Genomic DNA, 13,834 nt, shown 5'->3' with positions numbered 1-13,834 from the left:
AAAAAAAAAAAAAGAATCCCAACTAATTAACTGCTCAACAAATTATTGCACTGCAAGAATTTCAGGCTTACACGTGCACAACCCCCACGATGAATTATTATTATTATTCTGCGCTTCGCTGAATGGTGTGGGAATTTTTACAACTCATGGCTGATGAAACACATTTCTCTCAAAATATTTCAAACTAGGCAACTTTGCGAATACCTAAGTGAAAACACAACATGACACGAACAACAGCTCTTATACCAACAAAAGGTAAGCTCTTATGTTTTAGGTTACATCTAATAAAAATGCCAATTAAATAAGGTATTAACGACTCAAGTTTTTTTTTTTTTTTTTTTTTTAACTTGTTTTCTATGCGCTATTTAGCAAAGGGTATTTGTGGTAAAATAAATAAATAAATAAATAAATAAATAAATAAATAAATAAATAAATAATAAAATAAATAAAACAAAATCATTTAACTTTAGAATGAAGCTGGAGTGTGTATTGCATTATTATCATTGTTGTGGTCTCATATTAATGGAGGAAACCTATAAAGAAGAACATGTGAAGCAGCTGAGCCTGGGTCATGAGGAGGTTGACGGTGATTCTGTAAGCTGCAGTTCAGACACACCCAGGTGGTGAACTCCTTCCAGATAAGGTTCGAGGGGTCCACATGTATCTGCTGAATTTGAGGATCAAACTGACTCACTTTCCGAAGCAAAGCCTCCAGACAAATGCAGGACAAAGCTGGTTGGAGGCAAAAATGGCAAGTTTCTACATTGCTTGGAAACATGACTTTCTCCACGACTGTATAAATATATTTCATGTAATTTGCATTAACATGTTCAAAACGTTTTTGGTTTTCATTTGAAAAAACAAGCAGCTGAAAAGGACAAGAAATCCTATACTGTAAAAATCCCAGGCCTGATATTGTAGGACCTAAAGGTTTCAAAGCCAGGTGTACAGGATGCTCAGGTCAGCATCATGGAAAGGAAAAGCAAGGTGTTTCATCTGCAGCATCAACTGAGAGAAGCCATGACTGACAACCAACTGCAGAAGAAAATCCAGCATCACCACACGGTGGCACTGCAACATCTCCAAGACACAGGGGCAGCATTACACAGGTTGGTCCCTGTGGTGTGGCTCACATTCAGACAGATTTTAATCTTTGCCACATCATCACGTGTACAGGAAGCATAAAGACAAAATGTACTTCAGGGAGGGTGTTTTTGTCTTGTGTGGACCATTCTATCTACACTCATATTTCACAGGCTTTTTCATTGGTTGGAACAAACTCTATCCAGACTAATGTTCCCAAGAATACAAATCTTTAACAGCACACATTGAATAAATGAACACCCAGTTTTTAGACATTTAAATCTGCAGTTTTCCTGTCATTCTTGGCATTTATTTTGTGCACATCCTGTTCCCAGATCACTGACAAGCACAAACATGAGACTGGAGGCTTATTAGAGTTGCTTCAAGAGATTCGTATCTGCCAGGACGACCTGGCAAGACAGATTCTGGCCACGGAGAGCAAACTGGAAACTACAGAGGCCTGTCTCCAACACCTGCAGATGCTCAGCCAGGATCAGAGCCTTCAGGAGGCAGAGGCAGCCACAGAGGAACAAGAGGATACTGGTAATGAGGAGTTCAGTGACATAGTCTAAAATGTTGGATATTTTGGTGCGTCACAATTAGAAAACACTATCAAATAAATGACATGAGGACTGTGTTATTGTGTATACAGGTTCATTTAGTGAGACTAAACCCATCTTTGACTGTACTAGTGACATATTAGGTAATAACACTATGACAAACCATAGTGATGTTGTTAGTTAAGGGTGGAAGCAGGAAAAATGCTGTATTGTAACATTATTAGCTGATTATATATGTGTGTGTGTATTAGGACTTAGAGACTCAGAGTTGTGTCAAATCTTGGTGAATCGCTAAATACAAGAGAAAGATTCATGCTATAATCTGCATTAGAGAATTCCTCCGTTAACTAAGGAAAAACAAATAAATTAAACAACAGAATGCATCACCAGGTAGGTTTCAGAGCGAGTATGTGTGATAGTACTTGATAAGGACAGTGAAGTCAATAAGAATATTAGGTCCATTCTTTTGTTTTGCAATTGCATGCAATACTTTCTCCCTAAGATTTTTGAAAGAATCCAACAGAAAAGGTATGCGGAGGAAACAAACTATACGGTCATTTAGCCAAGGTGTTTTTTTCAGCCTATGGTCTGGAAGTTACTTGTGATTTACAGGCAGACAAAGATAGATGGGTCAAACAGATGGATCCGTCCTCCTCCACATGGAGCCTGAGAGGCGTTTGGAGACTAAAGAGAAACTGGAAGAACAGCAGATCAGCTTAGACCAGGTACATGATTCAAATAATCCACAAAATCTAAAAGTATTTTCAACATTTCTACACACCATTTTAATCTGTACATCATATTACAGGGTACTAGGTCTGTTTTTTCAGGGTAGTAACGACCTTTCTGTAGTAGAACATGCTAAGGAGGAGTCTTTCCCACTGAAACATGGACAGAGAAATCACAGTATCTGTTATGGCAGAAGAAAAATCACACAGATGACAAGACATTTGAAGGTGAGTGTTCAACTGTTGCCAAATACACTGGACAATGTTGCACAAACAACGTATGCATGAACATACAATTCAAACCAAAAACCTACTGTGCATTTAGTAACAAAGCCAAATGCTTTTTTTTCTATTTACTTTTTTTTCTTTTAAACAATTTTAAAAATTTAATTTGTTCTCAGGCACCAGTGAATTGAGCTGCTGCTCAGGCGAAAATCAATACCATCGAACTGCCGAAGAATCTGCAGACAGAAGGGAAACAAAAGACATTCTGGAGAAAGAGAAAACGGAGGTACATGAAATCCAGGAGTTGTCCAACGTTTTGGAGAAGAGTGCAGAGTACACCTGAAACTAGAGCAAAGGACACAAGTTTCTCAAAGAAAGACAGTACGCCTTCAAACAAACTCTGGAGAAGTTACATAAAGGAAGACCTGCCTTCAGCAAAGATAAAAGCAAAGGGAGAGATGAGAGTGGAAACCCTCAGCAGAGGGATCCAGGAACTTTCTATTGGAGAGAAAAAAAAAAGAAAAACACGATGGAAATCCATGACAGATATGAGGATGGGAAAACATCAGCTGTAAATAATTATATATAGCTATTAAAACTGCCACAGCTGCCTAAAAAGGCATACATGTTTTACAGTAGGAATAGTAAACGGCTTTTTCCTTCATATTTTGGTTAATGGTTTATCTCTGAATAAATTTAGTGACTTAGACCCTACATGCAATCTCTATATTCTTTATTTCTTGTTCCAGTTTTTCTTTAAAAAAATGAAAACACACAAAAAGGATTCATTTTATTTTCATTTATTCAAAAGCGGTTTTAACATTTTCAGCTCACCTTAAAATAGCAATCAACTTAAAAAATAATTACCAAAACAAAAGTGACATAACAATAGTACAATATGAAATAGCCAACGCCCAAATGCACTGCATTTTTAGATGCTGACCTAAGCAGCAAACAAAAAAGGAAACAGATTTCCCTCAACAAAACGTTGAACAATAAGTTACAAAAAGGCAGACCTGTATAAGTTTCCTAACCATAAGTGCAGTGTCTAGCTGACAGCATGGAGACCCAGTGTAACTACTTTGTTGCAAACCACCAACCAGCATGTGATTCCCACACCACCTGAAAGAAAAAAGTCTGTCAGTGTCTGGACAGACAGCTGGGGCATGAAGACAGTTTTATGATTGCTGGATTGTTTATGAACAAATACTTTACAGGAAAGGCCTTTTCAAGAAAGGCAGATTGATTACCTGCCACTCCTGTTGGGAAGGCCACGAGACGCTCTACAGGAGCGATCCATCTACTGGGGACCACCGTCACTGGGTCAGAGTAATACTTGTATATCAAAGAAATCATCAGAGCAGCCTGTGCAACAACAGAAAGAAAACTGTAGGTTTCACCAACTCTAACCAATAGTGTCCAAATATCTCAGTCTTGTATCCATGAAGATGCAAGAACATCTACTGGTGTTTGGTAAAGGATTGTCACAATGATACCAAGTATAAGTGTCACACTGTAATCCTAAACTAATGAGAATGAACGACTTTAAACCAAACACATGACCAAAGGTTACAAGAAGCATCTAAGGCTTACATTACAAACTAGCAACTTAAAATTTCCACATACCTGCAAAATATAAAAGACGATGTTCACAACCCACTTCATTTTCGCTTGTTGTGCTGTTCTTGATTTCACTGCAAATAAATGAAGACAACATTAGGTACATCATACACTTACTTACTTGTAAAACTGTCATGTTATTTTTGTTGTTGGAGTTCTTCCATCTCAAGTGCCTTTTACTTTGATGAAATGCAATTTCTTTTGACTGATTTGCTTTTTTATTTGATTCAGTTGCTTTTATTGCACACTCTCCATTAAATAAAATGTTGACATGGTAAGCATCTTGATGGTGAGGTACTAAGAAAAAAAATATAGGTATAAAACTGCTAATACATGTTAATATTCTAAGGCTATGCTCAGACTGCAGACAAATGTGGCCCAAATCCAATTTTTTTGCCCATGTGCGACCTCTGTCCAATCTGTTAGACAGTTTGAACAGCACAAATCTGATTTTTTCAAATCCAACCCAGGCCACTTTCATATATGGTCCTAAATCTGATACATATCTGATATTTTTCAATGCGACTTCCGTCTGAACAGCCAGGTCGCATTGATCCTTTACGTCACTGAAATGCCACAAACGTCACAATTCTTCGCCCCAGGAGGAGAAGTAGCAGGAAAAACATATTTACCTCCATAAACACAGTGCATGCTCACATATTACATCAGGAACTCTTTTGCGCATGTGGGTCACTTCAGGGTCACATTCAGTCCATACTCAAAACTGATGAAGTCGCATTTAATGTGTAATATGAACAAGCACAAAAAAAAAAAAAAAATCGGATTTCACTAAAAAATCTGAAAATCTGTGCATTAAAATCTGCTGTCTGAACGTAGCCTTAGAGTGTTTACACTGCTATAGAAATCTACAGCACTGTAGTTGGAGCCACTAACTGACACTGCACAAGATCATCCAAGTCTGAGGATGAAGGACAAGAACAGGCAACACCTGTTTCCAGAAAACACTGTTACGTTATTCAACCCACCCGCCCTTTCTTTTGCAGCTGGCATTTTTTAATGTGCGATTTTGCAGTTATAGACACAGACAGGTGTAGAAGACAAAATATGTGCCTTTGACAGTTGAAGTAACACTGTAAAACCACATAGAGTATGTTACTCTGCGTTTCAAACACTGTGAAGCCACAAAAAGTGGACCCTTTAACAGCCAAACCAGTATGTTCACTTTCTGATGCTGCTGACAGGCATTTCTAAAGGTACAGTAGTCATTTTAGTGTAGTTGGAATGTGTTTCTGATACAACACAGAACATCTGCATAATGCTGTGTGTTACAATATTTTGTGTGAGGACAAAAAAAGCGTCTATTACGTCATACTACGTTCAATCACTAATATTTGTTGTGTTGCAAATCCTGACAACATTTTATGATGTTTTACGTTCTTCCACATAACTGATTTCATGTCTGCAAACAAACAAATTGAGGAGAGTGAACACAACACCACAAGGAGCTTGTACTGAAAAAGGCGGCCACTTATATGGTATGAAAGGTCTGACCAGGAAACTAAAGATACTTGGTGCAACAGTACCAATCATTAACCTCTTTTACCAAAAAATAAATACATAAATAAATGAGAACCCTTTTAAAGAATCTTTAGATGAACGCCACACATACAGCTGACTCACACGTTTGCATATTTTTTTTACTAATTAATTAAAAATTTGCAAAAAACTGCTAATCAATGGATGTAAAACAATCCAATATGAGTATGCTTTAACTTTAAAGTATCCTTTATCTGTAGAGTCAATTAGCCACTATGTCCCAGGCCTTTCTGTTTTCCATGTTGTCATTTTATAAAAACTAATAATATATAACAAACTTATAATTTTATATTATTAGTCAATGATAAAATGCATGCTCTATCATGTTAATGGTATGGTTAGTTGTTTATGACAACTGACTTATTATAATAGGTTTAGATCATATTACACAATCCTAGTACTGCATTGTTGCTGTGTATTTCACAGTACTCAGGGTCCTTCTGTATGTCAGTAACATTAACCACTCTTATTTCTCACCATGTGTTTTCAGCTGATCCGTCATCTTGTTTATTTTTCGCTCCAATCTGGCATATCTAGCAAACTCATCCATCATGCTGATTGAGGACTGCTCCTTCTTCATCTCCTGGATTTCAGTTCTCATCTCGCTTTCCTGCTCAGCATCTTTCTGCACCATCTTTGAGAGCTTAAAACACAAAGGAGAAAAAGAAAGAAAGGTGAACGACAGACAGGTTTAATGTAAGTGTGGACGTTAACACTCAAGGTGATATCTCGTGAATAGACAGATGAACACAATGTTGATGCAAAACATAATAGTGATAAGTCTTCATTAAAGCCATTTTTAATACTTCTATTTAGGGGAAAAAAAAAAAAAAAGGTTTTGTCAAGCAATATCCACCCCAGTCAAAAGAACATGGTGTTGAAGCATTATTAACATTATTTCCTCCTGAAATAATGGGTTTAGGTTTAGAACTAACAGTGTACAACTGCACTATCAACTGTATTATTCCACACTTGTCTATCATTAAAGACAGTTTGTTTTTTTTTTGTTTGTTTTTTTTTTAACAGTGGCAGGCCATAAAAATTCTGAAAAAATGTTACACAAGTCATTGGGATCTTCAGCCCCAAAATTTATTACACAATTTTCCTAAATGTCATATGTAAATATCAAAACGTTTTAATTGCTGATCAAGTCCAAAAACTGTGCAGAGATTCGCATCAACACCTCCAGCATATAACTCCAGAAAATATCTGATGTGATTTTATGTGTGTAATGAAAAAAAAAAAAACTATGTTTTTCCAGCAAAATCCACAAAAGTCAAAAGAATAAGTTGAAACACATACTCTCCCATTTCTTTAGGGTTATTTTATGGTTTCATTCCTTTCCCCATCTGTCCCTAACCCTTAAAAAGCTAGAATTATTTTTGTCCCCCCCCCCCCCCCCCAATATTTAACCTTCCTTTCATGATTTCTCATAATTTTATCCACTGAATTTTGCATTTCTCGGTGAAAACCAAGTATTTTCCTATATTTAGTTTACTGATGTTCATTAAAGCTTGGAGCAAATACAAAGGTTATTATATCAAAATAGAGAAAAGTGAAGAAAAAGTGACTTCTTCAGTAAAATGTATATCATTAACTGAAAATAAAAACTGCTACAACCATTATTATTTGTCAAACTACATGGGTTTATTCATGATGTTTATTAATGATTATTAATAATGTCGCAGATGATGACAGTGTTTCCATGTTCTCCATGGAGCCTCTGAACATCCAAATGGGTCATATCTGATAACACTGGAAAACTGAGAAACTGCATTTTACTTGGATTATTTACTTGTACGGATAGGATTTGGCTTTGCAAAGTCACTAAACATTTTAGATGAGTGGCTGATATTATTGCTGGCGGCTTTTTAGGGTTTTGAGGGTTAATATGTAGTGGTTCCTCTGCTCCTGTCAATACAGAAATGATGGGTTTAGGTTTAGAACTACTAGTGTACACCTGCATGATCAACTGTATTATTCCACATTTGTTTCCCATTTCAGTCAGTTTTAACAGTGACATTCAAATACATAATTGTGTCTCGAAGCCTGCAGTCACTAGAACAGGTTCTGGAGAAAACCACACCCTTATTCTAATAAAATTACTGTGATGTTTCGGTTAGTGCTAACGGTATCTCCCTTCACTTAGCATTCTCAGTTAGCTTAGCTAGCATTAAGCTATGCTAACTGACAATGAAACGTTATCTACGTCGAAAGCTCAAGCGGGTCACACTGTCATAAAACACATGCGTACCTTTAAATCAAACAGCAATATCAGCTACTTACGAAAGAGGATATAGACGGGAGAAGTGTTTTCATGAGGTTGCATAAAAACACAGACCCCAGCACAAGGAACCAAGCGTACCCGGTCGCCATGTTTGTTCTCCTCCCCGCAGCCTGAGCCTCCTTGTTGCTGCAGCTGGATTTGCACACTTTCGTTGCATAATAATCAGGACATTCTGGTTCGTCTGGTAATAGATATGCTGAAAACATTGTCGTCTGAACGCAATTTCTTCAGTATATATACAACATATTATGTATGAACGGGAAGGACATTTTTATTTATGGGCGGCCTCTATAATTCATAAAACACGTGCTCCCAAAATCTTTCAACAGCATATTATACTAGTGTGGGGAAAGTGGTTATTTTAAGACGTTTCTGCAGCCTGTTATTGTTTCGTGCGAGGGTGTATTTTTTTCCCCCCAGATTTGCAGACATGATACACACACCCTGAAAACAATCCCCGATTAAAGTGAGAGTTATCTGGGTTGACTGATTGGCATACAATCCTGCCCACACAGGTAAGATGTTATGGTTTAAAAATGTGCTGCCTCCACCGCAAAGCCAATCACTGGAAGCAGGGGGCGGGCGGTGACTCTTCCTAGTAGGTCGGTAGGATGAGGGATAAAATATAGCGAAAGGGGGATCCAATCCGGTTTGAGCTAGTTCTGGCAGTGATCGGACGTTTATGTTAAGTTAGAGTCCTCTGTAGGTTTAAACAGACGTGTGTAGGGTTTGCCTGACATTGCATTAGTTTCCTGTAAGCAGCTGAAGAGCACTGTCCCTTTTGTCTTTTATCCTCTGCCTTACAACCTAAGCAACAATGGGAAGGAAAAAAGTAAGTTCAATTCAATGTGGAGACTGAAATTTCAATTTATACATGAATAATTATCAACATGTGATAAATGCATGGGGTGTGCTTCTATTTTATTCTCATGTCTATTCTTTAGATCTAAAATGTGCAACAATATACCGTGTAAATAGTTGTGAGTGTTTGCAGGAGCGTGCACCATGTCCACCTTTGCTGTTCTCAGGTCTGTCGTGTCCACCCTGTTGATACAGGGAAGTGGCGCCTTTTTACTTAGTCCGCTGCAACGTGCATTTTTTTTCATCGATCTGTTTTAGGAAATTGCGTGATCCCACATTGGGATTATTTGCTAGACCCGTTAATAAAATGCAAATATGGCTGTGGCTTTATAAATATTTAAGCTTCACGGTGTGCTGAGATCTAACAAAGGGGTGTACCCGCTGTCGATGTACAGGTTGCCATTTCTTACCTATTTCCTTCTAGATATTCTCTCTGTTTAAGTATAGTTTGCGTTTAGGTGTTTTAGGTGTATTTGCAGCCCTTTTTGTTCTGATTTTGACCTTTTAATGTGCTCGTATTGTCAAGCTGATCGCGTCACCCTTGAGGTGTTCAGTCTTTTCTTCAGGAGCGTCATGGCAGCTGGTGTTTCCTCGAGGAGGTAGCGACACGTGTGGTCGATTCAGCCCAAAGGTGTATGATCACATAGGGGAAGTTTTAAGGAATATATTTGCTAATTAATCAGGTCGGGAAGCATAAAGCAGAATGACTATAAATGTATGGAAACGCAGGGAATGGCGAGCCTACTTCCTTCTTCAAGTAGCCACAGCGCCATGCTTACTTAACACTGTAACTTCTGTCCCATCAAAGTGAAAACAATACTTGGTAGGAATTTAATATACACTTAGGAAGAACCTTTTTTTTATCGATTTAGAAACGTGTCACACTCTTGTTCCCAATTTAAGGATTGCATAATTTCTTTGTGACTTAAGGGGAGGGAAAGGTGCCCATCCCCCCTTTGCATTACACACCCACTTTTGCTCACTCATGAATGGTAGTTGTTTTCGTTTATTAATTTCTCTCTCTTTCTCATTTTATCTTTAGCAGTCTGACGCAGCGGCCTCCGAAGAGGTGAGTGCATCTTCAGACCACTGATTCTTTTTTTTAACGTGAAGCACAACATATGCAACTGGCACATAACTGAACATTTTGTTCTACTTTTACTGGAGGTAAAAGTGAAAGTCAGGGTTTGTGCAGAACTGATCCCCATATTGTTCAGTGCAGTTAAATGTTAATCCTGAGGCTGAGAACCTTTACTATCAAGGATGGTGCATATTTATCAAGTGTTTATAAACAATCTGAAGTCCAAGTGCTATCAAGTCTACACAGGTTCATGGTAAGGCACAGCCTCTAGGGGGCGGTAGTGGAACTAATGCACTGTGAAGCTGCAGCCTGAATCAGACTTTGAGTCTTGGATAATTGACTTTACAGATCTGAACTACAAGCTATTCCTACAATAATTTTCAGTGCATTCCATTAACATTATCATTATTTTAAGTCATTTATTATTAGTTGTGCTAGGAATTGTGCACAATGGATCTAGGTACAGTTTCAGGTTGCACCTTTTTAATATTTTAACTTCTTCTTGCTTGTAAGTCTACAAAATAAGTATCTGTATTGCCATTAATGTAATGAGTAACTGGCAATCGAACAACTTAGTCCATATTAAAATAAGGGACCTGAGTTGTTTCTTAGACTTAACATTTAGTTCATATTCAGTTTGGGTTAAAGGTGTTTTGTAGGCATTATAAACTGAATATCAGTATGTTGAAATAGTTAAATAACATGTTGGTTTTTTTCTTTCCTTTTTTTTTAGCCAAGGAGGAAGTCTCAAAGGTTGTCAGACGTAAGTTTTATAAACCACAGTGTTGTATCCTTTATATTTCCATACATATATTGCTACTACAGTGAATATTCTGTAAATCACCTATAATTTTGTGGATTTTTGTTGCAGAAAGAAACTGCGCCCAAAGCAGTACCAGAGAAGAAAAAGGTAAATGTAGAAGTCTAGTGCTCTATATCCACTCTGAAAAGCACTCTGAAACTATGATTAATGCATTTGACAGTGAGTTGACAAGCTTTTTGGGTTATTCTTAATGTGGTAGGCGCCTCCCAAGCCCAAAAAGGTAAAGGAAGTAAAGGCCAAGACAGAAGAGAAAAAGGAAGAAGAACCTCAGGCCGAGGCTGAAGAGGTCCCTGCAGAAAATGGAGACACCAAAGCTGAAGAGGTATTGGAATGCTGTAGATCCATGACTGTTTTTGCTTCGTGATTTTTGAGAAGGTAAAATGACAGGATGTTTTGGCCATCTCCCAACAGGCTGCAGCAGCAGATGAAGCTGACAAAAAGGAGGAAGAAGAAGAAGAGGAGGAGGAGGCAGCTGAGGAGGACAAAGCAGCCGAGTAGTAGAAACATCCTGAAACTCACTCACCAGTGGTCCATGTACCTCCTTTCTTGTACAACACAGAGAATATTTTTATCTACTATTTTCTTAAAACAGCAGTGTTTTTAGGGAAGTGACTTCATATATACATTTTAGAAAGATACTACAAATTCCAGTTTTGTGGCTTCTGTGAAGGGAACATTTTGGTCATCTTGTTGTTTTTTTTTTTTCCACAATGTACTTTTTTTTTTCTCTCTCTCTCATCTCTTGCTTCCTTTAGTTTGTAGTTGTCTGCATGACATTCAGTGATGCTGATATCAGGAATTTGATGCTGAATTCTGGGAGAGTCTGAGGCATTCCAGAGGTGTCTTGAGGGATTTTGTAACCTGTACTGTTTGAATTTAATACTGTACATCATAATACTAATGAGTTTATAGGATGATTGAAAGTCTGAGAGTTGTGTTGTATGCTTAGTAACTTTTTTTGTACACATTATTTTGTTTAAACTTGTTCAGTAGTACTGGAAATGGTTGGGTTGATTTATATATTTTTTTTATTTTTTTTTTATTTTATATAATTTAGCCTCATTTTAAGAACATTTCCATAGCTGCGGTGAAACCAATATTTTTCTTTTGAGTCACTGATGGTACATCTAAGTACATGATTTAAAAGATGCATGCTCTCAATTTTGGAAAAAACAAAACAAAAGGCATTAGATTTGACTGTACTTGTCAGTGCTTATCCCTCTAGGATAACTGTACTGGTATTTTCACTTTAGTCAAGGAAATGTATGTGCCACAAACTGGTGGATATTTCCACTGTGGTTTAGGGATTTCTACCAATGTACAATTTCCTCCCTTTAAATATGTTTTAAAAACTTTGTTATAAATGGTATAAAATGCCAATTAAAATGGACTTTGCCCTTATTACTGGTTTTTGGAGGTTGTTTTAATTCCAGTCTGTTTGCAAACAGTATTTTTACTTTTCCTCTCATTCATACTCATTGATGTGTGTTCAAAGTGCTGGTTCAGTGTCTTTCCCAAGGACACTTATGGACAGGAGGTGCTGAGGATTCACCAACACTGGTTTGTTAACACCATACTCTGCCTCTTAACCTGCAGCAAACTAGAATCAAGTTATTGGAACTGTGTTGGTTCACTGTGTATATTGTATATCCAAACAGAATATACACAAAAATACATGCTAATCTGTTATATTGAAAAAGTATGTATTTTGTTGAAAAAAATCTGTGAACTGGGGACCTTTACAAAGTTTCTGTCACCCTCTCTTGCATGATATTTCATTGCTGCAATATCACCTAATTCTGTCAATGTAAAAAAAAAAAATGTTGCCGTGTTAGCTCTTGGTCAAGAACCTCAACGTCAATTGGTCCTTTGAAAATATGGTTAATAAATCCTAGTTTTCAACCCAAGTGTGCTTTTAAAAAAATCTAGAGTCAATTGGATCTACCCTCAGTCTGGGTCACCCTCATACAGGCTATGTTACAAGCAGGCACAGTGTTGTAAACAGGAAGTGCAGTGTTTCAGTGTTATCTAACAACATACTCAGTACATTGCCTGCTTTTTTAATGTATGCCTGTTTGAGAATGATTGATAAAATGCAACAGTATATTTCAAAGATAGATCAAGGAGGCTATTAGACATTGCAACTATAAACCAGGGTTTAGACAGAGGTAGCAAAGTTTTCTTAAGAGTTGGGTGCTGTCAGTTGGGCATGTGGAAATGTGTGGAGTTATTTAGAATGGGGTGGTGTTTGGTTTGTAAACTTCTCGATTTTTTTAATAGCAAAAAATAAATGAATCAGTCAATTTACCATCATTACAGTTATAACAAATAATTCCACTGGAGATCAACTACACACAACAGATATTAGATGTGTGTTATGCTCTCTGTATTGATTTCACATTAATCTGGATTGTTTGCGGTACGCAGTCCTTATAATGGGGTGGAAACCTTGATCAGTATGATTCAGAAAAGTTTGAGACAGTATCGTGGTGTCTTTAACACTAATTAAATACATTTATCAAATCAGATTGGTTAAATAAAATTATATGTAATGAACGACAGGTATTAGGGAATTAAATGGACTCCACAGGATTTTCATATATAGCATATAATATTAAAAAAACAAAAACAAAACAAAACTGTTTAGCATTGTTTATACGAGCAAAAGACAAGTAATCAATTGAAGTTAACATTGCATGAAAATATGAGAATGAGTACTACACTGTGGAGAACCATTTATTCCTAGAAATTAAAATATAAGTACAAATTTATATTTGATCGTGTATTCATGGTTTCTGTGGGTGATCGCGAATGTCATTCACAGTTTTAGTCTTATAGATATATTATGCTTCTTGGATAATACGATCGATAAATTAATAAACATATTAAAATTGGCACCTATTAGCGATGACGTCATGTGCAGAATTGACGACCTTGCCAGTAAAAAAGGGGTCCGGCCGGTTTAACTCTAGTGTTATCGGCCATTTATTTTTACATTTCGCCGTTGTT

At 37.1% G+C, this 13,834-nt stretch overlaps 2 protein-coding genes and 1 long non-coding RNA gene across 7 annotated transcripts; 2 read left to right on the top strand and 1 right to left on the bottom strand.

Annotated features, from left to right (window-relative positions):
• Positions 1–1,261: 1,261 nt before the first annotated feature.
• Positions 1,262–3,577, top strand: LOC115431634 (uncharacterized). Of its 2 annotated transcripts, XR_003937122.1 has the most exons (3): positions 1,262–1,626; positions 2,256–2,368; positions 2,452–3,577. It is a non-coding gene; the product is annotated as an uncharacterized LOC115431634 (long non-coding RNA). The 2 variants fall into 2 exon arrangements; XR_003937121.1 differs by having other exon boundaries at positions 1,262–2,368.
• On the bottom strand, positions 3,381–8,224 carry get1 (guided entry of tail-anchored proteins factor 1). The gene is made up of 5 exons (XM_030152180.1): positions 8,060–8,224; positions 6,251–6,416; positions 4,223–4,290; positions 3,847–3,961; positions 3,381–3,718 (listed from the first exon to the last, which is right to left on the bottom strand). The coding sequence occupies exons 1-5, from the start codon at positions 8,147–8,149 to the stop codon at positions 3,645–3,647; spliced, it is 513 nt and encodes a 170-aa protein (XP_030008040.1). The 5' UTR covers positions 8,150–8,224; the 3' UTR covers positions 3,381–3,644.
• Positions 8,225–8,677: 453 nt separating this feature from the next.
• LOC115431633 (non-histone chromosomal protein HMG-14A-like) lies at positions 8,678–12,226 on the top strand. Of its 4 annotated transcripts, none has more exons than XM_030152182.1 (6): positions 8,678–8,892; positions 9,967–9,990; positions 10,736–10,765; positions 10,868–10,912; positions 11,025–11,147; positions 11,237–12,226. In XM_030152182.1, exons 1-6 carry the CDS (start codon positions 8,878–8,880, stop codon positions 11,321–11,323), a joined length of 324 nt encoding a protein of 107 aa, XP_030008042.1. In that variant the 5' UTR covers positions 8,678–8,877; the 3' UTR covers positions 11,324–12,226. The 4 variants fall into 4 exon arrangements, with proteins under 4 accessions (XP_030008042.1, XP_030008041.1, XP_030008044.1 ...); XM_030152181.1 differs by having other exon boundaries at positions 9,964–9,990; XM_030152184.1 differs by having other exon boundaries at positions 8,679–8,892; positions 10,874–10,912.
• The last annotated feature ends 1,608 nt before the right edge of the window (positions 12,227–13,834 follow it).

The sequence above is a fragment of the Sphaeramia orbicularis genome, chromosome 13 (genome assembly GCF_902148855.1).
Source record: "Sphaeramia orbicularis chromosome 13, fSphaOr1.1, whole genome shotgun sequence".
NCBI classification, from domain to species: Eukaryota; Metazoa; Chordata; class Actinopteri; order Kurtiformes; family Apogonidae; genus Sphaeramia; species Sphaeramia orbicularis.
Note: the sequence above shows the minus strand (reverse complement) of the source record. Positions and strands in the feature narration are given on the sequence as shown.

Excerpts from the sequence above, each read along its gene's own strand:
- get1 (XM_030152180.1), bottom strand. The coding sequence starts at position 8,149 with ATGGCGACCGGGTACGCTTGGTTCCTTGTGCTGGGGTCTGTGTTTTTA. Across the intron at positions 6,417-8,059 it reads TCCCGTCTATATCCTCTTTC|CTCTCAAAGATGGTGCAGAA; the intron begins GTAAGTAGCTGA and ends TTGTGTTTTAAG. Across the intron at positions 4,291-6,250 it reads GGATCAGCTGAAAACACATG|TGAAATCAAGAACAGCACAA; the intron begins GTGAGAAATAAG and ends ATTTATTTGCAG.
- LOC115431633 (XM_030152181.1), top strand. Across the intron at positions 9,991-10,735 it reads ACGCAGCGGCCTCCGAAGAG|CCAAGGAGGAAGTCTCAAAG; the intron begins GTGAGTGCATCT and ends CTTTTTTTTTAG. Across the intron at positions 11,148-11,236 it reads GAGACACCAAAGCTGAAGAG|GCTGCAGCAGCAGATGAAGC; the intron begins GTATTGGAATGC and ends ATCTCCCAACAG.